The 25303-nt window shown below is 42.7% G+C and overlaps 1 protein-coding gene across 1 annotated transcript; it reads left to right on the top strand.

Moving 5' to 3' along the window:
* Positions 1–1902: 1902 nt before the first annotated feature.
* LOC120723450 lies at positions 1903–24168 on the top strand. Its single transcript, XM_040014873.1, has 2 exons — positions 1903–2291; positions 21896–24168. Exon 2 carries the CDS (start codon positions 21898–21900, stop codon positions 23599–23601), a length of 1704 nt encoding a protein of 567 aa, XP_039870807.1. The 5' UTR covers positions 1903–2291; positions 21896–21897; the 3' UTR covers positions 23602–24168.
* Positions 24169–25303: the final 1135 nt, after the last annotated feature.

Below are 25303 nucleotides of genomic sequence, written 5' to 3'. Positions count from 1 at the left end.
CCATTAAGAGGAAAAAGATAGCAACGAAAATGAGAAGGGAAAGGCATGATATAGTATTTTGGCAGGAGACCCATTTAAACAATACGGAACATGAGCAGTTAAAACGCTTGGGGTTCAAACACTTATACTATTCATCATGTAGACAGAAGTGTGCAAGGGGGGTTACAATACTGATTTCCAAGAAAATAAATGTATTTTAATTTTATCTATAGGGGATAGAAAAGGACGAATAATTTATGGTAGTGGGTCAAATTGATCATAAACCAGTGACTCTGTTAAATATTTACAGGCTGCCAGGCAATGATCAGGAATTTATTAAGAAATGATTTAATCTGATCGCAGAACACACCAAGGGAACCCTTATCTGTGGTGGGGATTGGAATATACAACTACAGCCCCACTTAGATTCCAACAACAAAACTAAAAGGACGACCCGAGAGACCAAAACAGTTAAAAAGCTTTTTGTAGAAGGAAATATTATAGATGTTTGGAGGGAGTTACATCCCAAGGAAAGGGGCTATACGTTTTTCTCATACCCCCATAAAGTACACTCCAGGTTAGATTACTTTTTTATCGAGGCTAAAATCAACATATCAGAGGACAGTTGGTTAAATATCTGTGGAAACCACTTATTGGAGGGAATTCACATGGAAAAATTTTATTAGGTTTTTTATAACCCCCAAAATAAAATACAAACAAAAAGGTCAACTGACAGATTTATACTGCTGGAGAAACTGTGGGGAAAACATGGCAGATCATTTTCATATATTTTGGAAATGCCCAATAATCCAACCATAATGGAGTGAAATGGTCGAATCAATTTACTTGGTGATTTACTTGGTGACTGGTCTCAAATTAAATTTGGATTTCTGTACTGTGTATCTGGGCGATATCCCATCAACAGTCTCCTTAAGGGACAAATATCTGATAAACATCCTGTTGGGAGCGGGCAAAAAAAGCGCTTACCAGGAGGTGGCTGGAGAAAGAGGCCCCAACAAAGAAAGATTGGATAGGAATAATGGAGGAAATTTATAGAATGGAAAAACTTACATCTTTTTTGAACCTCAAAAAGGACCAATTTTATAAAAACTGGAAGAAGTGGGAGAGATTTGTTGAAGGTGGTAATGTGGGATGAGTGGTGGTGGGTTATATAACCAGAGCTTAGCTAAGTATTTTCACACAACCACTGGTAGAAGGAAAGCCGCTAAGGCCATGACCACTGTTTTCAGAAGACAGCTCATAAAATAGACTGGAAATACCCTTCCGAATATCACCAGGGGTGGACTGTAAGAGCTGCATGGACAGTAGCAAAACCTGATGACATGGGACCTGAAAAGAGGTGGAGGGGAGCTCCCCCAGACCGGGCAGATCTGAGGGTTTCACTGTGCCAACATGTTATTGCCAGTGTGTATTATGTTTGTTTTTTTGTGTTGTTGTTGTTTTTTGTTTTTTGTTTTATATGTGGATGATTGTCATAATTATAAAACTTTAAAATAAAACATTTAAAAAAAAGAGGGTGAGAAAGACTCAAAGTGCTGTGAGCACAGAGCTCTGTGCATATCGCAGTGTGTAACATATTCTTTTTACATTCCCGTCTTTATTGTAATCTGATTATTCTCACTGTATAAATACTCTACTCTGTAGTGTTACAAGTTGCAGTAGTATTACATTACAGGCCAGAATTATTATTTGTAGTCATTCTGCAGAACTTTAGACCAATTCTCCCAGGATTCAAATTTCTGAAAGTGACACCCCCAGAAGCTTCATTAGAGCCACATCAGCCGTTAGTGTAGGAGACTCTGTCACATTTACCTACTTAAACATGCACACACACACACACACACACACACACACACACACACACACAGGGATTATTCCCTCAGCTGAAAGCACACAGCAGGGCTGATGGTTTGTGCATTCAGAGTTTTAGGAACCTTTTTTAGTCCACACTAAAACCAGTTCAGAGTCACCAATGCACCTGCACATCTTTAGAGTTGGAGGAGGACAAGAGAATCCACACAAAGACACCATGCAAAGGTATCAGCCCTCCCTCACCTGGACTCCAAAGGTGAAACTCTCTGATGTTCCTGCAAAGTAAATATGGATGAATATCGCAGCAGAGGTGTGGCTTTCCAGGGTCTTATAAAAATGTCTGCTTCTCTCTGACACACACGAGCATCCAGACCGCAGCCTCGGACTCCATCATCACGTCCAGAAAACAACGATCCAATCTGACAGCTCCTCTCTCTGAACCCAGCGTCAGGATCTTCACCTGTCCAAACCTCATTCAGGTCTGCATTTTCTGTTCAAAACAATTTACAAATTTACTTTACAAAATTGAAATGTGCCATTTTGAGTAGAAAAGGTCAGCGTAAGCATAAAGGACTGAGAATAGTGGATGCTAAAGATTACTCTAATGAGGTCGCTGTAGCTCAGGAAATGTAGCAGTTCATCCACTAATCAGAAATGTTGCGTTTTCAGATGCTAGTTTTAAAAATTAAAACTTCTCAGTCTTTTCCTTTTTTTACATAACACTATTTTAAAAGTTTGTTGACTGCATCCTATCTATTAAAAATAGACAATGAACACATTATATTAGCTGACAATGACGATGAATAGCTTTATTCAACCAGCTGTGATAAATTAATACATATTTCTAAACATGGACAGACAGCAAAAACAGTTAATTTTATGTCTGATCCTTATTCATTTTATTTATTTCTAAGTTCATTTTATTTTATTTTTTGAGGGGAAATAGATGATTTTATGCCTAATTCAGAACGCTTATAATGGCATACCCAGATGTTTATTTGTTTATTTATAAGGAACCCCATTAGCTTCCACAACAGTGGTTGCTAGTATTCCTGGGGCTGTGGCAGGCAGGCAGGAGGTAGATCCAAATGCAGAACTCGAACACAAAAGATGAACTTAAGGCAGCAGCTTTATTGCTGTGAAAAATTTTACAAAACATAAGCTCACAAAAACAAACCTAGAAAAATGGAAACTAGAAACAAAAACACTGAGAAATGAAAACTCAAACACCAGGAAACTAGAAATGAGGTGCTAACACTTGAAACTAAAAACGCAGCGAGACTTATACACATGAGAAGGTATGATGAGGAAAACACTGGGCTTAAATATACAAGGAGTAATGAGGGAATAGGAAACACGAGTGAAACACAGCTGGGATCAATTAGACCAGACCTTCCCAAAGTGTGGGGCCCGCCCCCGGGGGGGTGCAGAGCCATTGCAGGGGGGGAGACAAAACGCTTTGACGTTGCTATCACGGGGCGCCCACAGAAACGCAAAGCAGGAGATTAAGCATCGCTGAATGTGTTTCCAAACCAACTTCATTCTAAGCCAAAAACTAGAAAATATGGTGAAGCAAATCTTCCCTTTGGCTTCACCTGCACAAGTGCCGAGGTAGGTCTGCCCTGCAGAATTGGTTTTCCCTTCATCAGGAGCAGCGCTGGGCTCTTCAAATCACGGACAAACAGTATCCCACATTGTTGATTTTTAGTTCACAAACACTTGTTGTAATGACTAACTACTCCTGACATTTTGGAGATGTTAGCTCTTTATACAGTAAAGTTACAGGAGATACAAATAATATCAGGCTGATCCTGCCACGATTTGTTCCCTTTGTTCAAATCACCGACAAACAGCATCCCACAGCTGTTCATGTTTTTAAACCCATTTTGCACAGAGAGGCATTTTTTTGAAAAATGTATTGAAAGCAATGTTGAATATTATTACTGTTGGGTCTGTGTTTCCACAAGCCCCGCTAATTCTAGAGACTTATTCATCATGAAGAAAACAAGACAGTCGATCGATCAAACACTTGCGCAAGGGAGGCCTCGTCTGTGTGTGTGTGTGTGTGTGTGTGTGTGTGTGTGTGTGTGTGTGTGTGTGTGTGTGTGTGTGTGTGTGTGTGTCAGACCACCTGCTGACCAAAGGGTCGTAAACATAGGAAGCTTACATCAAAAGAAGCAGATCTTTCAGATAGAATAGAATAGAATAGAATAGAAAACTTTATTTGTCATTTTCTTTAAATGTACTTGCCATACATAGGAATTGAAATTACGTTTCACACTGTCCCATGCGTAGACATTGACAAACAATAAAGTGCAGATGCACAACAAAAATAGACAAGACCTAAACATAAATAAATAAATAAAATAAAGTGTTCGCAGCAGTAATGGTAATATAATAATATAAATAGTGCTAAAAGAAATACTAAAAATATATAGCAGCAGGTGTGTGCAATTGCAATGCAGAGGTAGTTGTTTCCAGTCAGGAATGTTTTCCAGTTCTTGGTTCAGAGAGTGTTTCTTGTTGGAGAGTGTGCGTGGATGGGGGGGGGGGGGGGGGGGGGGGTAGAGTCCAATCTGTCTTCCTATACTTCTGCCAATCTGGTGATTCTGCTGGCTGGGAGCCGGGAGGGAAGAGAGTTCAGCAGTCTCACAGCCTGGTGGATGAAGCTGTTGGTGAGCCTGGTAGTGCGGGAGCGGAGACTTCTGTATCTCTTTCCAGAGGGCAGGAGGCTGAACAGACAGTGCACAGGGTGGGTTGCATCGTTGACAATTGTGATGGCTTTGCGGGTGAGGCGAGTGGTGTAAATGTCTTGCAGGGAGGGGAGTGGTACACCAACTATCCTCTCAGCTGTTCTCAGAGGTAGAGCTTTCCTGTTATAGTCAGTGCAGCTACCGCCCCACACAGTGATGCAGCTGGAGAGGATACTTTCAATAGTTCCTCTGTAGAATGTAGTCAGGATGGGTGGTGGAGCACTTGCCCGCTTGAGTTTGCGCAGGAAGTAGAGGCGCTGTTGTGCTTTCTTGGCCAGTGATGCAGTGTTGGTGGTCCAGGAGAGGTCCTCACTGATGTGCACCCCCAGAAACTTGGTGCTGCTCACCCTCTCCACCGCAGCGCCGTCGATGGTCAATGGGGGGTGACAGGTGTGGCCTCTCTGGAAGTTGACAATAATCTCCATGGCCTTACTAACATTTAGCAGGAGGTTGTTGTCTCTGCACCACGTGGTCAGGAGCTCAACCTCTTTCCTGTAGTGGGTCTCATCGCCCTTGGTGATGAGCCCCACCAGCGTTGTGTCGTCCGCAAACTTCACAAGGTGGTTGGAGCTGTAGGTTGGTGTGCAGTCATGTGTCAGCAGGGTGAAGAGCAGAGGACTGAGCACACAGCCTTGTGGAGCCCCCGTGCTCAGGGTGATGCTGTTTGAGACCTTGTTGCCCACACGCACCGCTTGAGGCCTCTGGCTGAGGAAATCCAGCAGCCAGTTGCAGAGGGAGGTGCTGAGGCCCAGTCTGTCCAGTTTACAGATGAGTTGTTGTGGTATTATGGTGTTGAATGCTGAGCTAAAGTCTATGAACAGCATTCTCACATATGAGTCTTTCTTGTCCAGATGAGTTAGGGCTGGGTGGAGGGCAGAGCAGATTGCATCCTCTGTGGATCGTTTCGCTCTGTATGCGAACTGGTATGGGTCCAGGGTGGGAAGTAGGGTGGATTTGATGTGTGACATGGCTAGTCGTTCAAAGCACTTCATTATAATGGGTGTCAGTGCCACGGGGCGGTAGTCATTGAAACAGGCTGGGGATGCTTTCTTTGGCACAGGTATGATGGTGGCAGTCTTGAAGCATGATGGGACAGTGGCTTGCCTCAGGGAGGTGTTAAAGATGTCTGTGAAGACATTCTTCAGCTCCTCTGCGCAGTCTTTCAGCACACTACCAGGGATGTTATCTGGACCCGCTGCTTTCCGGGCGTTGATGGTGATGAGTGTCCTCTTCACGCTGGCAGCAGACAGGCACAGAGGCTGGTCGTGTGGAGGTGGTGGTGTTTTCTGTGGGCGTGTGTTGTTCTGTGCTTCAAATCGTGCAAAGAAGCTGTTCAGGTTGTTGAGCAGAGTGGTGTCGCTCTCACAGCTACGCGCTGCAGGCTTGTAGTCTGTAATAGCCTGGATGCCTTGCCATAGGCTCCGTGCGTCCTTGCTGTCATTGAAGTGGGAGGTTATCTTGTGTGTGTAGTCCTGTTTCGCTTTCCTGATGCCACGGGACAGGTTGGCTCTCGCTGTTCTCAGGCCTATTTCATCCCCAGCTCTGTAGGCCTTGTCTCTGGCCTTCAGCAGCAGGTGGACATCTGCTGTTAGCCATGGCTTCCGGTTGGCTCGAGTTGTGATACTTTTCACTTGTGTTACATCATCAATGCATTTGGTGATGTATGAGCTCACCGTGTCTGTGTACTCCTCGATGTCTATGATGTTATTGTAGGTGGCTGCTTCCTTGAATATGTCCCAATCAGTTGACCCAAAGCAGACTTGAAGAGCAGAGGTGGCCTTCTGTGGCCACACTCTTACCTCTTTCATAACAGGTTTGATGACCTTCACTCTCTGTCTGTATGCTGGCATTAGCATAACAGTGAGGTGATCAGAGGTGCCGATATGGGGGAGGGGGATGGCTTTGTATGCTCCATTTTCCTGTGTGTATTGGACCAAGTCCAATATGTTGTCTCCCCTTGTTGGAAAATGTACATGCTGATGAAACTTTGGGAGAACAGTTTTAAGATCAGCATGATTAAAGTCTCCTGCGAGGATGATGAAACCGTCTGGGTGTGCTGTTTGTTGCTCACTGATGGCCTGATACAGTTCGTTCAGCGCCGCATTTCTATCGCTGTTGTTGCTAGATGGAGGTATATAAGTAGCGACCAACAAGATCGAACTTACCTCCCTGGGCAAATAGAAGTGGTTGGAGAGGTGGTCAGGATCAAAGGAATGGCTTTGATCCTACTGCTTGAACTAAGACTGTATCAATAGAAAACCACCATGGTTTTCACCATGACCATCACCATGCCAAGGAAGGATCTCACTTTCCTCTGAGAAGGGGTGCAACCGTCACCATCCATAAGGTCAGTCTTCTGAAAATTGGCGATAACCCTCACTTTATCCTGATCAACCGAGACACCACCAGCATCCACGACATGACCCAAAAACCTCACAGAGCGTCTGAGAAAAAAGTGACATTTTTTCTGTGCCAGCTTCAGATTTCTGGTCCTCAGGCGAGAGAAAACAATCTCAAGTCGTTTTAGGGCCTCCTCTTCTGAAGATGCAAACACCAGCAGGTCATCAAGATAACACAGGAGGCTGGAAAAGTTCAAGTCACCAAAGATGCTGAGCATCATCCGCATGAAAGATGCTGGGCTGTTGCATAGACCCTGGGGAAATCTGTTGTACTCATACAGGCCAAGAGGTGTAGTGAAAGCCGTGTACCGTCTGTCAGACTCATGGAGGGGAACGTTGTAGAACCCGGATGTGAGGTCCATGGTGCTGAAGAAAGCATTCCCACCAAGGGCAGCAAGACAGTCAGCCTGATGGGGCAGTGGGTGAGCATCCTTAACGGTTTTGGCATTGAGCCAGCAGAAGTCAGTGCATATCCTCAAGTCACCTGACTTCTTCCAAACCATTACCAGTGGCGAGGCGTATTTGCTGGTGGACTTACTGATGATCCCTTTCATCTCCATGTCTGACAGCACCTCTCTCAACTTATGATAGTGAGCCAGGGGTACTCTGCGATAGGGAAGCCTGAAAGGGCGGTCGTCAGTGAGGTGGATACGATGGACAAAGTCTTTCACCTCACCACAGTCCAATTTGTCTCTAGAGAACACATCTTGGTAAGTCAACACAAGCTCCACCAATTTCCTCTTCCACCCATCTGACACTTCACAGCCCTCAATGTCAATATCAGCAAACCCAGGGTCTTGGAGTAGCTGTGCAGAGTCAGGCACAGAGTCTGATGAGGGGGGAAAACTGGTATGCTGGTCAGTCAGAGTATCGCAGAGACCTTGAGTGATGGGCAGGTCCTCCACAGCAATACAAGGAAAGACATCCGCAATCTTAGCATTGCGACGAAGTGTCACAGGGCTCTCTGTTGGGTTAAGGACTTTCATAGGGACCCAACGATCTCCCCACATGGGTGTTATAATGCGCCCCACCATTATGTTCTTTGGAGTGGAATGGGCTGACGTGGTTTCCACAACGACAGTACTTCCTGGAGACACAAAGGCAGAAGGTGGCAGCTTTCCCCAAACTACATATTCTTTTTGTGGCAGGAGAGTGACACTCTTCCGCAACCTGACTGTACCTACTTTATCTGGCAACCCAGGAGCAGACCACCGTGAGATACAGCTCAGCAACTGCAGGAAGTCTTCACAATCAGTGCCAGTGTAATTGGAGTTAATAAGCTCCCAGTACTTTGTATCAGCCTTCATCTTCTGAATGATGGGCCGGATCACATTGCTCCCCACGATGAGCTCATCTTTTTGCCCAGGAACCACAAATGTTGGCACAAGAAACCTAGTCCCATATACTTCAATGTCCAAATCATAGATGCATTTCGGTTGTGTGAGAAGGCCACCGCAACCAACCAGCACCACATTTTCAGGGGCATGCTGCGGAATCAGAGAAACACCAGCGGCTCTTAGCTTGCTATCAGCCTCTTCACTTAGTGTGCATGACATACTTCCTGAATCAAGCATGCCTGTCAGGGAACACCGGCCACTGACCGACACTGGAGTGTAAAACAACTCACTAGCACTGCCAACTCTTTGTGAACCCATAATAACAGTCTTCTCATCAGAGAGGCTACTACAGCAGTTAACATATATGGCTTCTGGGTCTGTTGCATTTGTGAGGGTTTCATCAACACTGCCCATGCTACCCCTCTCGTTACATGGGCTGGCTAGTTTAAAGCAGCACTGGTGGGAGGAGGGACTGAAATGCTTGGTTTCTGGCACAACTGTGGGCATTCACACCTCATGTGTCCAGGGTCAAAGCAGCTGTGGCATAGCTTGAACAGCCTACAATGCACATGGGTTGTGTGTTCATGTGAGCCACACACTCTGCATGAAACACGATGAGCACTGCGGTGCCCATGGGAATGACCTGTGGGTTGTGGGCACCTAGGACCAGTGTCTAGTGATGCAGTACACATGGACAGAACCTTGTCAAACAGTGCTACCATCTGTTGAACACCTGGCTCAGCTGGAGGAGGGCCGGAAACTGGCAAAGATGGGGGCATGACATGTAGAGTCAAAGGAGGACAAGCAGAGGGCTGCTGCACACTTACCATGCCATCAGAAGAGAGAGGCTGACATGTGGCTGCAGAGGGAACAGAGGGCATAGGGTACGAGGCTGGCTCATCTGTTACTGGGACTGCTTGATCACCGCTGGAGTGGGGCTGGCTGTTAACAGCAACAGGGCTCTGATGTGGGATGGACAGACTTGCTGTATTATGAGACAAAACACTAGACTGTCTCATTTTCCTCACACAGTTGTCCAGACGGCTCTGAACCTCAGCTGCAGTCCACTCCTCAGGAGCGTTCAGTTGAAAAGACAACGCAAGACTGTGGTCAGGACAGTGATTAATGAACATCGAAACAACCTCACTACTGAGGTCCTCTACCAGTTTGCCGCGCCTGCAGAGACACTCATCAGCAGCATCAATAGACTTGTTCAACCGGATCCAGTAATCCATGGCGTTCTCACCTGGATGTGGCACAGTACTGTAGAAGTCTTTCATGGGCAGGCTGGAATATGTCAAGTCGCTGAAGTTACACCTCAGTATGTCAAACACAGCAGTAATAAGATCATTCCGATTCAACTCAGGGCGGCAACGAAGTGACACCTTGACCACATCTCTGGCTTTGCCAGTCAGTCTAGACATTAATATGGCAAACATTTCTTCATCTGTGTCACAGCTGATTCTGTGCAGATAACATCTCATCATGTCCTCCCATTCACCGATGGGAAATAGATCTGTGTTGTCACCCTTGAAGTATGGTGGAGCTTTGGTGTCTGACTGAACAACAACCTTCAGCTGGGACTGGTCATTACAGCTCGAGGACACATTCTGGGGAGACTGTGGCTGGGTGGGGGCTGGCTGGTGCATAGAGTTAAGAGAGGACGTGATATTTTCCCCAATTTGCTTTGCTAAGTCAGTAATCAAGCTGCTCAAGATGTCACTAGTGACAGCCTGGGTGTGTGTTTGGCGTTCGCAAGCAGCTGGTGTGGAGCTAGCTGCTGGCATTTATGGTGAGTGCATCACTGACTGGTCTCCAGTGTGGGCACCAATACCAGGGACTACTGGCCTACCCCTCCCAAAACACTTTGGAGCAATCTGATGACCCCCTCCCCAAACCAAAGGTCATTTTACTCCCCGCAGAGAACAGATCAGGCAAAGCGCTATCCGCAGTTTCCTCACCTAACATGTTGGCCCAAGTGAGATATCACTGTTTAACCCTTTAAGACCTACCATAGAACCAAGTCCGCCAGAGCTCATATTATATTTTTACATGGTGTGGAGCCATTTTTGGGAGCATTTCAAGTTGCTATACATCAATGCAACAATTATAGCCCAGATTTTAATAATATGTCTGCATTAAGTGCATAGTAATTACATAAATTGCAAAAAAGTGCAATAAACTGCAAAAAACTTGAAAATCGTTTTTGCTTTTTTAACATATATTTCTAGTTAGAGAAATTTAAGAGGCTTATCCCTCAAAACTGTAAATACAAAAAAGTTGCACAAAATAGTTTCCCACCACAGGAAATTTATTTTGAGTGTCTTCATAGTTTTATTTTTGAAATACACCAATTTCTATACACTGCAGGAAAAACGAAAATAAATATTATAATGCAAATTTGCAAAAAAACCCAGCATATACATCAAAATAAACTATTTCCAGCAGTGCAATATGAGTCCTAAGCATCCCAGAAACGACACAGAAAGTCATAAAGTCAAACATAACTTTTAAAAACACAAGTATAGGCTCATGAGGCCCTGATGGTAAAAAAAAAAAAAAAAAAAATACATTTCCGCAAAATGACGTCACTTCCGGTTTCGGGCAGGTCATGGTGCGATAGTTCGCGCTGATGGACGTAGGAAGTGTTATGAACAGCTGATCGGATCGGCAAAGCGTGTTTCTGGAATATTATGTTTTTGTTCCTGCAAGTGCTTTTTATGCAGTTTTTGCAAAGCTTTATGTGGAAGGAAACTGTGACCTAGGACAAGCTGATGGCATAAGATGTAAGTACAACTCCTCTGGTTTCATATGCAAAAAAAATTATTGCGCTAGCTTACGTGGTTGCAGTGCTACCGGGATTTAAAAATAGTTACGCAAAATGGAGTGTGCCCGCTCTGGCCGGCTTTAAAGGGTTAATACTCACATATTGGAACCTATTATTCAAGTAACTATTTAACCAACATTGTACAACACCTCTTAAACCATACCTTTCACACTTCTGTAAAAGTAAAGAATGTTCTATCGTATCGAAGGCTTTACGTAAATCAATGACCACACCTATTCCAAACTGTTTTTCATCCACATCCATTGCAATATTTTAAATAAATTCCATCACAGCTAGAGATGTTGAACGATTTCTTCTGAACCCATACTGATGATCATTCAATAAATCATATTTACCAATAAAAGAATCTAGTTTGTTTGCAAATAGTTTTTCAAGAATCTTCGAAAATTGAGGCAGTAAAGATACCGTTCTATAGTTTGACACAATCTGTTTATCACCAGTTTTATATAATGGGATCACTTTGGCAATTTTCATTTTATCTGGAAAAATTCCAGTTTGAAATGATTTGTTACAAATATATGTTAACGGCTGAAGGACACTATAAAGAACTTCTTTAATTAGCGACATGTCAAGGTCGTCATAATCCATGGATTTTTTACTCATGAATTTACTCACCACTTCTACAATGTCACTCTCACAGACTCCACCAAGAAACATTGAGCTACATTTACAAGAAGTAGAATCTACTTCATCATTTCCTCCTGGTACAGAAATCTCTTTTGCCAAGTTGGGACCTACATTAACAAAGTAATCATTAAATTAATTAACTATGCTCTCAGTATTATCAATCACTACATTACCTCTTTTTATAATACGTGTTGGAGAACATATATTATGTTGATTTTTTATTATCCTATTTAGTACACTCCAGGTAGCCTGGTCATAAAGTCATAAAGTCAAACATAACTCTTAAAAACACCAGTATAAGCCCTGAGGCCCTGATGGTAAAAAAGACTACATTTCCGCGAAAATGACGTCACTTCCGGTTTCGGTCAGGTAATGGCAGACATGCAAAAGTTCGCGCTGACGTCTATTCCAAAGTAGGAAGTGTTATAAACAGCTGATCGGATCGGCAAAACGTGTTTCTGGAATATTGTTTTTGTTCCTGCAAGTGCTTTTTATGCAGTTTTTGCAAAGCTTTATGTGGAAGGAAACCGTGACCTAGGACAAGCTGATGGCATAAGATGTAAGTACAACTCCTCCGGCTAGGGTTAGGGTTGCGCTAGCTTATGTGGTTGCAGAGCTACCGGGATTTAAAAATAGTTACGTAAAACAGAGCGTGCCCGCTACGACCGGCTCTAAAGGGTTAACAGCAAAAAAACGAGCCTAACCCCCACACACAATTATGCAAAACTTCACAAAACAATGAAATGTGGGGGGGAAAAAACATCAAAGAATCAAAACACCATAGAAAATAAAACAAAAAGTTTGTTTTCTCCTCTCAATTAAAACAGGCTGTAAAAGCCAATATCAATAGAAAAAAAATAAATTACAATCCGTGCCTGTATAATTTGAGGCAACAATATGAAACAGTGACAGAAATGATCGCCTACGTATTTGCCCTTTAAGTTCACACGTGACAGAGATGCCTGCAAGCCAAATTGCGGGGCATCGACCACACATGCGGTACAAAAACCTGTGAGTCAAAGCACAGGGCACAGGACCCTGGCACACAGCTGCAGAGAGGAGACGGGAAAACAGCGGTAGCAGAAGGAGGAGTAGATCGCGATGTGACGGGTCACGGCACCAAGTGTAACCGGTGTGATTCTGCGTTGCGTCTGATAAAAAAAAGTAAAAGAAAGAAAGACCTCCAAGTAAATAATTTGCCCACTCCAGCTCCTTCCCCCCAGAGGAATTGTAGAAAAGGGCGGCATTTATTTTTACATTAAACATAAAGTATGCATTTACACGTAACATATTTGACATAAGATAAAACAAAAACAACAACATGAAATCCGACATACCTGATAAAAAAAAAGGTAAAAGAAAGAAAGACCTCCAAGTAAATAATTTGCCCACTCCAGCTCCTACAACCAAATACAAACAGTGGGGAAGAGGGTTAGCTCAACCCACCACAACTTCCAAGCTAGCAAGGAATATATATATATGCTGGCATTTATGGCGCCTAAAACACATTTATGATACACACATACTACACACTTATAACATCTAACAAAAACAGGCTTAATAATGACAACAATTGAACTAAAATCGAAATCAGAAACATCCAGGTGGCTAAATATGCATTATATGTGTTTTAAGGTGTTGGAAAGAAATGACACCCACCTCTCCCACAGGGGAATTGTAGAAAAGGGAAGAGGCAAAAGGGGTACACTGTATTTATAGGATTGCACCAAAGAAGTTCGCATACCGCCACAACAGGTCCACTGATGATGCCATAGCCCTGACACTACACACTGCCCTGTCACACCTGGAGAAGAGAGACACGTATGTGAGAATGCTGTTTGTAGATTACAGCTCAGCATTCAATACCATCGTTCCCTCGAAGCTGGACAGGAAACTGCAGGATCTAGGACTGAGCAGCTCCCTCTGCAGCTGGATCCTTAGCTTCCTGTCTGACAGACGCCAGGTGGTCAGACTGGGCAGCATCACCTCATCCCCCATCACACTGAACACTGGTGCTCCACAGGGGTGTGTACTGAGCCCTCTCCTGTACTCACTCTACACCTACGACTGCACAGCCACTAACAGCTCCAACATCATTGTGAAGTTTGCGGACGACACTACAGTGGTAGGTCTTATCACCAACGGTGATGAGACGGCTTACAGGGAGGAGGTCAGCGCCCTGACCCACTGGTGTCAAGACAACCATCTCACCCTCAACGTCGCAAAGACAAAGGAGTTGATAGTGGACTTCCGGAGGTGCAGAGAAGTACACACCCCCATCACCATCAACGGCGCTGCTGTGGAGAGAGTGAGCAGCTTCCGGTTCCTTGGAGTACATCTGGCTGAGGATCTTACATGGTCAGTACACACAAACAAAACAGTGAAGAAGGCGCAGCAGCGCCTCTTCTTTCTCAGGAGACTGAAAAGATTCGGCATGAGCCCCCGCATCCTCAGGACCTTCTATCACTGTGCCATTGAGAGCATCCTCACTGGATGCATCACCACCTGGTATGGCAACAGCACCGCCTACAACTGCAAAGCTCTCCAGCGAGTAGTGCGGTGCTCTGAACGGATAATTGGAGGTGAGCTTCCCTCCCTCCAAGACATCTACAGGAAGCGCTGCCTGAGGAAAGCGGGGAGGATCATCAAGGACTCCAGTCACCCCAGCCATAAACTGTTCAGACTACTTCCATCAGGAAGGAGGTTCTGCAGCATCCGGTCCCGTACCAGCAGACTGAGAGACAGCTTCTTCCACCAGGCCATCAGACTGCTGAACACGTCATAGACACCTCAGCTTCACTACTGGAACTTTAACATTATGCACTCCACACTGTACAGTAATGCCACTTGTTTGCACATATTCAACTCTGTATATTTTATTTTATATATTTTATTATTATTATTTTTTTTTTTTTATTTTTTTTTTTTTTTACTATTTAATTTGTAAAATGTGTATACACACACACACACACACACACACACACACACACACACACGTAGGAAAATATTTAGTATACACATCCAGAAATGCATATACTATTATATATTGTACATATATTTATTAGTTTCAGGTCGGCCATTCTTGTATTTTGCTCGTTTGTGTTGTTGTGTTTGCACATCTCTGTTGCTTGTGGGGCTCGCACACAAGAATTTCACTCGCATGTGCTGTGCCAGTGTGCCTGCACATGTGATGTGACAATAAAAGTGATTTGATTTGATTTGATTTGAAGAAGAAGAAGAAGAAAAGAATGAGGAGGGGCTCTAACTGATAATGAACATAACTACAGGCTTGGAGGTCCTAAAAGTCAGGTATAAAAGGAGCAGTTTGGGGATTTAGAATGATATTTTGTGTAATTATAACAATGAGATTTATGACCCTGTTACACACACACCATTGACGTTGCGTGACAAACTCTGTATTCCTCGTTCACACGTAAACGCAAAAAAAGGGTTTTAAAAAATCGTGTGGGCGAAACAGCTGCGTTTTCAAAAATACCCGTGTAGGTGTGGACGTAGCGTAGAGTTAGTAGTTTATTTTATTACTACCTGTCATTTATTGCAGATTACTTGTATTTGCTTAATTATTTACTAAATGTTTGAGGTGTGAAATAACCGCAATGGAGCAAAATATGGGTTTGTGTGGTTGGAGGATGTGTTAGTGCGTGCACGCGTGGGGGTGGGGGGCACGAACATTTTTTATGTAAAACAAAAGGGGGCCCAGTGTCATGGTCCCTGTGCCTCACCTGCTGACCCTGTATTAGGCTACATATTTTTTCTCTTTCTCTCTCTCTCTCTCTCTCTCTCACCTGCCGGGGCGGTGCTCATTATGGGCTCCCGCCCCTGGCCCACGCACCTGCTGCCTATCAGGATGATCACAAGGCCGATTTAAGACAGCAGCACTGTGTCACTCGTCGCTGGATCGTTGAGCTATCAGCGTCAGTCGCTCAGTAGTTTCTGAATCAGAATCCGTGAGTTCTTTCCGTCTGTTCGCCTCTAACTAAAGTTTCGGTGTACAGATCTGTCCCGGACCTTTCCCTGCCTGCCCGTCATCCCGTGGGCGAGTGAGTGGCTTTGTGTTCCCCCAGTGTGGGGAGTGAAGAGAGAGAGCCTTTGGAGGGCGTCTGATTCCCGTCTTTCCCCTCACATACCCCGGAGCCCTGGACCCCCCTCCCCTCCCTCCAGCACATTGTAAATAGCATCACCTGGTGTCGTTGTGTAAATAAATTGTAAACCCTGCAAAGAGTCCCGGTCTGTGCCTGAGTCCGTTAACTAAAACCTGACACCCAGCAAAAGTTTGGGAACCACTGAATTAGACATAATGAGACAAGGGGGACGCAAAACTAGACACACTGACAGAGGACACAGGACTGTCAAAGTAAAACAGGAAATAACATGAACATCGAACCAGGGACACAAGACACAACACAAGGGAGGCACAAAACCTAAATGCTGAAAAATCACAGAGGTGCTAAAGAATAAATAATGATTATGAAAGACAAAACCATGAAAAGCCCAGAAAATCCCAGAACACTGAATAAACAAAACTTAAACACCAAGTCACTCGACTCCAGACCCGTTTGCTTTTTATTAAAGGTTGCCTGTTACTGCAGCACCTCACAGTACAAACAGTTGTCCGTGGTCAGCACTTTAAACCTATTGAACTGTTGTCTGGAGGCTCTGAAAATCTATAAACTATTTTTTTTGCTCTCATGTTCATGGCTACAGCCGTTTTGAAGGCACCAGTTAGCATAACAAGCTTGTCTTTTACAACCGCAGAACACAAACTCAGAAAGGCTCCAGCTGACAAAGACGTCTGATCTCAGCCCAAATACTGCATTTCTTGTTTCTTTCTACAGTAACACATTCCTGTCAAACACTGCCACCTAATGGTGAAAATTTAAATACAAATTTAGCTAATTCTGAATATAGAAAGCTCCCTTAAAAAGCAATACATAACAAGTTTAACAGCAATGTAGACAAAGTAGATTCCAGACTATAGCAGACTTTGATCAGACTTTAATGTTAGTACTTTAATCTTGAGTGCATGGAGGGTCATTTCAATTAAGAGCATGACTGTTTTATGTTAAGATAACAAAAGCTCTAATAAATGACTACATTGGGGGCGCTAGCGAGCGCGATGGAGTGAATACGCTTACTTCAGAGCCTCTGCACATTTCAGCTTAATTTGCATCAAAAATAGGCACTTAAGTTACCAATCTGCTTTCAAAGACAATCTTAAATTTTTAAACAAAGTTCCTACGGATTTAAATCCAAGAAAGTCGCTTTTATGGCGGCAAATCTGCGAAAATACAAATACGAGGCTTCGTCGACAGCTAAGACCAGTGCAGCCGTGGGCAAAAGTTGTGACAACACCGCTAGCCAAACACCGAATTCGGCACCGATAGCTAAAATGGATGTGGCAGACCTCAAGACGGATATTCTTACCTCATTGCGACAAGATATCGCCGCCGTCATCCAGCAGGAAGTCAGGTCTGCTCTGGCTGTCAGCTTTGATTCGTTGAAAAGGGATATCCAAGACGTGAAGGCAGAAATCAATAGCAACACTACCGCTATTCGAGCCGAGCTGGACCAGGTGAGAGCTAACGTAAAATCTGAAGAAGCGGGTCTGTCGAATTGGTCTGACGAAATGGTGGCCGTACAAGACACGATGGATTCCCTCACAAAAGAAGTGGAAGCCCTTAAACACAAATGTGAAGACCTCGAGGGACGTATGAGAAGGGGAAACATCCGGATTATCGGTGTGACTGAAACTCAGGGCTCCAGCTCACCGGCGGCGGTCTCTGCGCTCCTCAAAGAGGTGTTTCAGCTTGACAGTGAAGTCCGCGTGGAAAGATCTCATCGTAGCCTGACTCAACGGAGACCCAGGGACATTCCACGTCCTATCATTGCTAAATTAAACAGCGAAGGAGACGCGGCGGACATCCTCAGGAGAGCGCGCAGAGGAAAACTACACTTCAAAGGAAACCCAATTGCCATATTCCCCGACTACACGGCCAGCGTGGCGAAAGCCACGGCGGCTTTCACTGACGTGAGGAAGATACTCCACGATAGATCGGGAGTCCGCTTTGGCATCCTCTACCCTGCCAGATTCCGTGTCTCTTACAACAACGTTGAAAAGGAGTTTGTGGATGCTGCCAAAGCCATGGATTATGTCAAGGAAAATATACTCTCTCCAGCAGATGGTGATCTATAACTATCTTATCTTCTGTCCCAAGGTGGAAGGTAACTCAGAGTTCTCTATGTCAGTAAGCTACATCACTGTGCCTGGTCGTAACTACGTTGTGGTCAACGGCTCTATTGATGGAGTACTGGTTTCCCTCATCAATATCTATGCCCCTAATGAGGATGAGCCAAATTTCATACATACAATTTCTAATCTAGTACTTCAAAAGTGTTCTGGTGTTTTATTGCTAGGAGGGGATTTTAATTGTGTCTTGTCACCTTATTTGGATAAACAACCAAGTTCTAAAAGCCATGCATCGCAAATGAGCAAAGCTCTAAAACATGTAACAACTGAACTGGGACTAATTGATGTCTGGAGAAATAGGTTTCCTAGAGTCAGAGATTATACTTTTTACTCGCATAGACATGCATCCTACTCCAGGATAGATTTCTTTTTTACTTCTAAAACAGAAGAGCATAGAATTGACAATATTGAAATCTTACCAATTACACTATCTGACCATGCACCGTTATCACTTTCATGGGACCTAGGATTGACACCAAGACTAAAACTTTGGCGATTAAATGCCTCACTCCTAAATGATAGCCAGTTTTGTGAGTTCATACATACTGAACTAAATACTTACTTGGAGTTGAACACAACTCCGGAGATATCGCCTTTAACTCTCTGGGATTGCGCCAAGGCATACATTAGAGGTCGCATAATATCATTTGCAAGTGCCAGGAAAAAAAGAAAAGAGGCTAGGCGGCGTGAATTGGAGGCCAAAATAAAATACCTAGAGCAACAACACAAAAAAGCACAGACAGCCAATTTGCTTTCCAATCTTAAAATGTTACGTAGTGAGCTTGATAGTTTATTAAACGAGAAAATTGAGGGCAATTTAAGATTCATTAAACAAAAGTACTATGAACAGGGTAGCAGGGCTAGTAGATTGCTGGCAATAAGACTCAGGAAACAGCAAACTTGTAACATGGTCCAAAAGTTGAAGTCAGATCAAACCCTAATTACCAAACCAAATCAAATTGCAAGTTGCTTTGCCAATTTTTTCGAGTCATTATATAAAAATTCAGATACATGTAAAGATGACAATACACTATCTGATTTCTTAGAAAAGATCAATTTAAAAACACTGCCAGAATCTGTAGCAAAGGAGTTAGACGAACCAATTCAGGAACAAGAAATTTTACAGGTGATTTCAAACCTTAAAACTAAAAAAAGTCCTGGCCGTGATGGTTTTATTAACGAATTCTATAAAAAACTTAAGGACAAAGTCGCACCCTTATTACTGAAGGCTTACCACCGCGCTCTGGAGTCTGGGACTATGGCGCCATCCTGGAATGATGCTACAATTGTCGTAATCCATAAAGAGGGCAAGGACCCCACAAATTGTCTATCATACAGGCCAATCTCATTACTTAATACTGATTTGCGCATTCTCACCACGATTTTAGCCAAAAGAGTTAGTAAAATTATTACACAGGTTATAAATCCAGATCAAACGGGGTTCATTGCAGGAAGGCACTATGGGGACAATGTTCGTAGATTGTTGAACTTAATGTCCTTGTACAAGACCAAACAAGAAGAAACAATGATTCTGTCTCTTGATGCGCAAAAAGCATTCGACAGGGTTTCCTGGCAGTACTTGGGCCATATACTTGAAAGATTCAAATTTGGGCCAAACTTAATTAAGTGGATACAGATTCTTTATTCCAACCCAATGGCGGCTGTACGGGTAAATGGATCTATATCAGCCAGATTTCCACTGGAACGTGGGTGTAGACAAGGATGCCCACTGTCGCCCCTGCTGTTCGATATAAGTATTGAGCCTCTGGCGCAGTTGATTAGAGATGAACATGAAATTCAGGGCCTTTCAATTAATGGAGAACAGCATAAATTGTCCATCTATGCAGACGATGTACTTTTATACATTTCAAATCCTGCAGTCAGTTTACCTCATTTAAGAGAAATTATTAGTACATACGGTCACCTCTCTGCTTACAAAGTTAATATTGACAAAACATTGGCAATGGATATAGGAGGAAACATTTCACTAACATTCAAGGAGCGATGTGGCTTTAAATGGCCAAACGAAGGTATCAAGTATTTAGGAATTCAGATTCCTCACTCATTATCAGACTTGTTTAAAGTAAATTATGAAGTTATAGTTGCAAAAATAAAAAAAGACTTAGAGAGATGGAGAGTCCTGCCTCTGTCTTTCTTGGGTCGGATCGAGAGTATACGTATGAATGTATTGCCAAGACTTCTAGACCTTTTTCAAATGCTGCCTATTAACATTCCCAACTCTACATTTGATAATTTAGATAAACTTTTTTCCAAATTTATATGGCAAGGCAAACGCCCAAGGATCAAGTTCCAAACATTAAAACTGTCAAAACTGCAGGGGGATTGGCTGTTCCAAATCTGAAATATTATTTCTGGGCAGCTCAGATGAGACCCCTGACTGTATGGGTGCGGGATTTATCTGAAACTCAGTGGCTAAACATTGACAAGACAATGTGCGAAAGATCATTGGAATCCCTGCTTTTTTCTAACATTTCAATTAAAAATTTGCGTATGGGGGAATGGACAAGGGTCACACTGAAGATTTGGCGTAGAATCAAGCAATCATTTGGTCTTCCAAAAGAAATTTCAATTTTATCAAGCTTCTCCTCCCTGCAGGGTTTTTCTCCTATTGTGGAAGACCCTGGCTTCAGAGCATGGTCAAATAGCGGGCTTTAGAAACTGTGTCATGTTGTGAGGAATGGGCACCTGAGCTCATTTGAACAGTTGAGAGGTCAGTTTCGGCTTCCTTCTTCTGACTTTTTTAGATTTCTGCAGCTAAGAAGCTTTTTGACAAAACATAAAGAATGGAGGCAAGTTTTGGAGCCCTCACCCATTGAGGGAATATTTCTAAAAATATTTCAAAGTAATTCCTCCCCAAAATTAATCAGTAATTTTTATAACGCATTTATGAGTTTCAATACAAATGCAACTTTGGATATTAAGGCAAGGCGGGAAGCTGAGACTGGCACTCAAATCTCAGACGACACCTGGGAAGAGGTGTTCGGCGAAGCCCATCTTGTGACTAATTCTGGGCTGTGGAGAGAATTTAAATGGAAGGTGGTCACGCGATATTTTAGAACCCCAGAGATAATGGCCAAAATGAAGCCTACAAATCCTGACACCTGCTGGCGAAATTGTGGTACTTATTTAGGAACCCATTCACATATATTCTGGTCATGCCCAAAACTCTGCTCATTCTGGAATGACATATTTAAAGTTCTCAATACAGTTTTCCAACAACCATTAACGAAAGACCAACAGCTAGCCATTTTAGGAGTATTACCTAATGGTTTTGCGGGAAACGATAAAAAGTATCTCTTAAGAATCTTGCTTACAGCAGCACTAAAGTGTATTACTATTAAATGGCTGAATCTTGACCCACCTTCATATAATATGTGGCTTGATAAAGTAAGAGAAATTTACCAGATGGAGGAAATAACATACGCTCTGCGGATTCAAAGAGAGTTGTTTACTGAGCGTTGGCGACCCATACATGCTTTACTGTTTCAATAATTTAGCATAGGTCTGTTTCGTTTTGTTCATTTATGGCTAGATTTGTCACATGTTATTTAATATTACATAAAGTTTTTGTTTTTCTTTTCTTTTTGTTTTTGCTGTTGTCTGTCTGTTTGTTTGCTTGGGTTTTGTTTTGCTTTCCAGTTTTGTTTTGTGCTTCTTAATTGCAGTTCTTATTTTAATCTACATTTCTGCATTGCGGTTCCTGTAACTGTCCTACTTGTGAACATTGACAAGTACAAGTTGCAATGTTGTAAATTATAATAAAAATTGAGTTTAAAAAAAAAAAAGACTACATTTAAAAAGTATGATGTTTTGGTCTTGTGTATTTTCAGACATGGCATCTGTTGGTCTGCTGCTCCTGCTGATGATGTCAGCCTTTTTCATCATCTCCAGTGTGACCACGTCTCCGTCTGCTGACCAAAGCAAACACAAGAAACCCCTTCTGGAGAAACTAAAACAAGGCAAAGAAAAACTTAAAAGTGCACTAAAAAATAAGGAGAACCTCAAAAATATTGGTGTACTTTGTCTAACATTAATCACAGGCATTGGGAATGCGTTAAAAAACACTAGTCATGATATTCTTAAATCTGCTGCGTCTGTGTCTAGTGTTGTGCCAGTGGTAGGTGCTGTATTTTCCTTACTAATGACAATAGCGATAGTGATAGACGAACATGTTAATGACAAATCATTACTGAAAGATATCAAGGAAGAATTTGAAAAAATCGATCTTAAGCTTGAGAAGCATCATCGGGAACTAAAGTGGAACATCTGGGCAGCTGCAACTTATTCTAAGCCAGAGATGAAAATTAGGACTGCCTGGACTGAATACAAAACACTGCTGGGCAGTCTCGCTGGGGCTAAAGATCAGGATGAAAGGAAAAGACATGAAAAAAGCTTTATAGAAGCCTACTCAAAATATGAGAAAGCTCCTCGGGAAATGGGAGAGTTGCTGAAAAAAACAGGAAAGAGCTTCGTTAATAACCTCGGGGATGAACTGGCTGAATATGTTAAATGTCACGAGAAGGAAATCATAGAATATACTTATCTCATTCTTACACTTATCTTCAAGGGCAACATGATGAATCAATTCTACTACAGACTGAAGAACATACAGTCTGAAGCGAGAAATGATGAGATGAAGAAGAATGTATATGAAGCAATGGCAGCAATGTTTGAAATCCAAAAACAATGCATTGATAGCAGTATGACTTATGTTAAACAGGACGTGAAACCACTTATTGATAAATCTAAAAAGCGTGATGATTTGGCACAGGAAGTCTGGGATTTTCTGCAGAAGACATATGACAGGTATGACTGGATGGTTGTTGGATTTATAACCAAAAAATCCAGACATAAAACAATTAAAACCCTGAACAAACACGTGCTGACAGGATTCCAGGATGTGTCAACAGAGCGCATTACTGTGGCCGTATCCAGACAGGTGAAAGGGACTCAAAGCAAAGTACAGGAGGTCAGCACAGCCATTGAGAAGTGCATTAAAAAGAAAGTTTTGTGTTACAAGGTGGAAGAGACACTCCGCAGATGTGGGGAAAAGGTGGCAGGAATTCCAATGTCTCAGACTTACACAGCAGTCCACGCCTATACTAAAAAAGCTCACCAAAGCATCAAGAAAAAGGAAGGTAACCGTAAAGCTAACGTTAAAGACCAAGCTGATGATGAAGATGAAGTCAGTGCTGCTCCTGAAAACCCTTCAGATCAGACTCCTTACATTTACACAGGGGAGTGTGAGAAATCTCCAGGTGTGAAGCATGGAAAGTTTGTTGTTCTGATCAAAAGTGACGAAGAAATGATGGAAAAAGATCCGTGTGCCAAGCAGGACTGTGGGCAAAGAAAAGGCAGAGGAAAATGTGTGAAAATGAAAGACATGTTCCTTGGAATTTGCCAGTGTAATTATCCATACTATGGGCTTCACTGTGAGAATGACATAAATGATTATGCCATAGAATTAGAGAAAGAAGCAGGGACACAGAAAAATAAATCAACAGTGACAGGCAAGAGGAGGCGAAACAAGAACTGAAACAGCAGAACAGACTTCATGAAGTGACATGAGCTTCTTCTCTAAAATGACACTGAAACATTCGGTAAATCATCTTTTTCCTCAGACTCAAAGTATCTAAGAAACCAAAACCACGTTTTTGAATGCGACTAACACTTTAATCCACTGCTCCATTCTCAGTGCCTCAATCTGTTTGGATCACATGTTTGTGGCTGATGTGCTCACCGTCACTAAGACTAAAGCTGATTTCATGTAAACACAGGCGGTTAGAAAAACACCAGAGTAGGCTCTGATTGGTTTGAACCTCCTCTGAACATTGTTCCCTTCAAACAACCAAAGTCAGTGTCCGAGCTCACGTTCACTTCATGAGATTTTCTGCTGTTCATGTTTCTTTGAGCAGCAGCTGATGATGTGTGAACCTCTGAACAACAGTGAAGCATTTCTCAGAGTCCAAATCTGTGTGTCAAACTCACATGAATGAAATTAAGATAAAGTTTGTGTTTATCTGCCAAACTGAAAGACATCATACAGCAATCTGAGAACCAATTAAATGTGTCTGCCCTGAATAAAGCTTCTGTTTCACTGTCATACTTGTGTCTGTGATTTGAATACTCACCTTATATCCTGTCAGTGTGTCGTATCACTCATTCTAATGCACACTTTTAATGTAGTCCCTCCTGACTGGGGGAGTGGAAATTTCTAAGGAAATCCAGATTTTTATTTTGAGTGAAGTGACCCTTAAAAGTTCAGTTCACCTAATTCAGCTGTAGGTTACAGCTTAAAACACTTCAAAAACACCAACCTTCTGTTGACGCGGTGCTTTGTGAGCAAAGTTGCAGCCAACTCATTTTAATACAATACAATACAATACAATTTTATTTATATAGCACATTTAAAAACCCGAAGGCACACCAAAGTGCTTCACAGTAATATGGAGAGTCAACATAAGTCAAAAACAGGGTACAAATCGGGCACAAGCACAGACAGGATAGAGGCACTAAAAGACCAGGAGAGTTAGATAAATACAAAATATGCTACGAGGACAAAAACAGCAGTAAAATTAATAAAAATAATACATTTAATAAAATCTAATAAAAGATTTAAAAGTTTAGAAATTAAAAGATTTAAAAGGGTATTAACTGGTCGGGAAAGCCAAGTCAAATAGATATGCTTTTAATCTTGATTTAAAGGACTGGATAGAGTCCGAGGCTCGAATAGAAGCAGGGAGGCTATTCCAAAGGTGGGGTGCAGCTGAAGCAAAGGCACGATCGCCTCTGGTCTTCAGTCTAAACTTAGGTTGGGCCAGGAGTAACTGACCTGATGATCTTAATGCACGACAAGCAGTGTACAAATTGAGGAGGTCAGTGAGGTAGCTGGGCGCAATGTTATTCAGGATTTTAAAAGTGAGTAGCAAGATTTTAAACTCAATGCGATATTTGATTGGTAACCAGTGTAGATCAACAAGAGCCGGAGTAATAGGGTCAAATTTTCTAGTGCCAGTAAGAAGGCGAGCCGCAGCATTCTGAACGAGTTGCAGCCTTCAAAGAGAGAAGGCTTGGAGACCACAGTAGAGAGAATTACAATAATCTAACCTGGAGGTCACAAAAGCATGGATACGTTTTTCCAGGTCCCTGTGTGGTATATAATGCTTAGCTTTAGAAATCTGGCACAGTTGAAAAAAACTAGATTTAACTACAGATGATACTTGTTTATCGAGCTTAAA

The sequence above is a fragment of the Simochromis diagramma genome, unplaced genomic scaffold (assembly GCF_900408965.1).
Source record: "Simochromis diagramma unplaced genomic scaffold, fSimDia1.1 OVJJ01000679.1, whole genome shotgun sequence".
In the NCBI taxonomy this organism is placed as follows: Eukaryota; Metazoa; Chordata; class Actinopteri; order Cichliformes; family Cichlidae; genus Simochromis; species Simochromis diagramma.
This window is presented reverse-complemented; position numbering and strand designations above follow the sequence as displayed.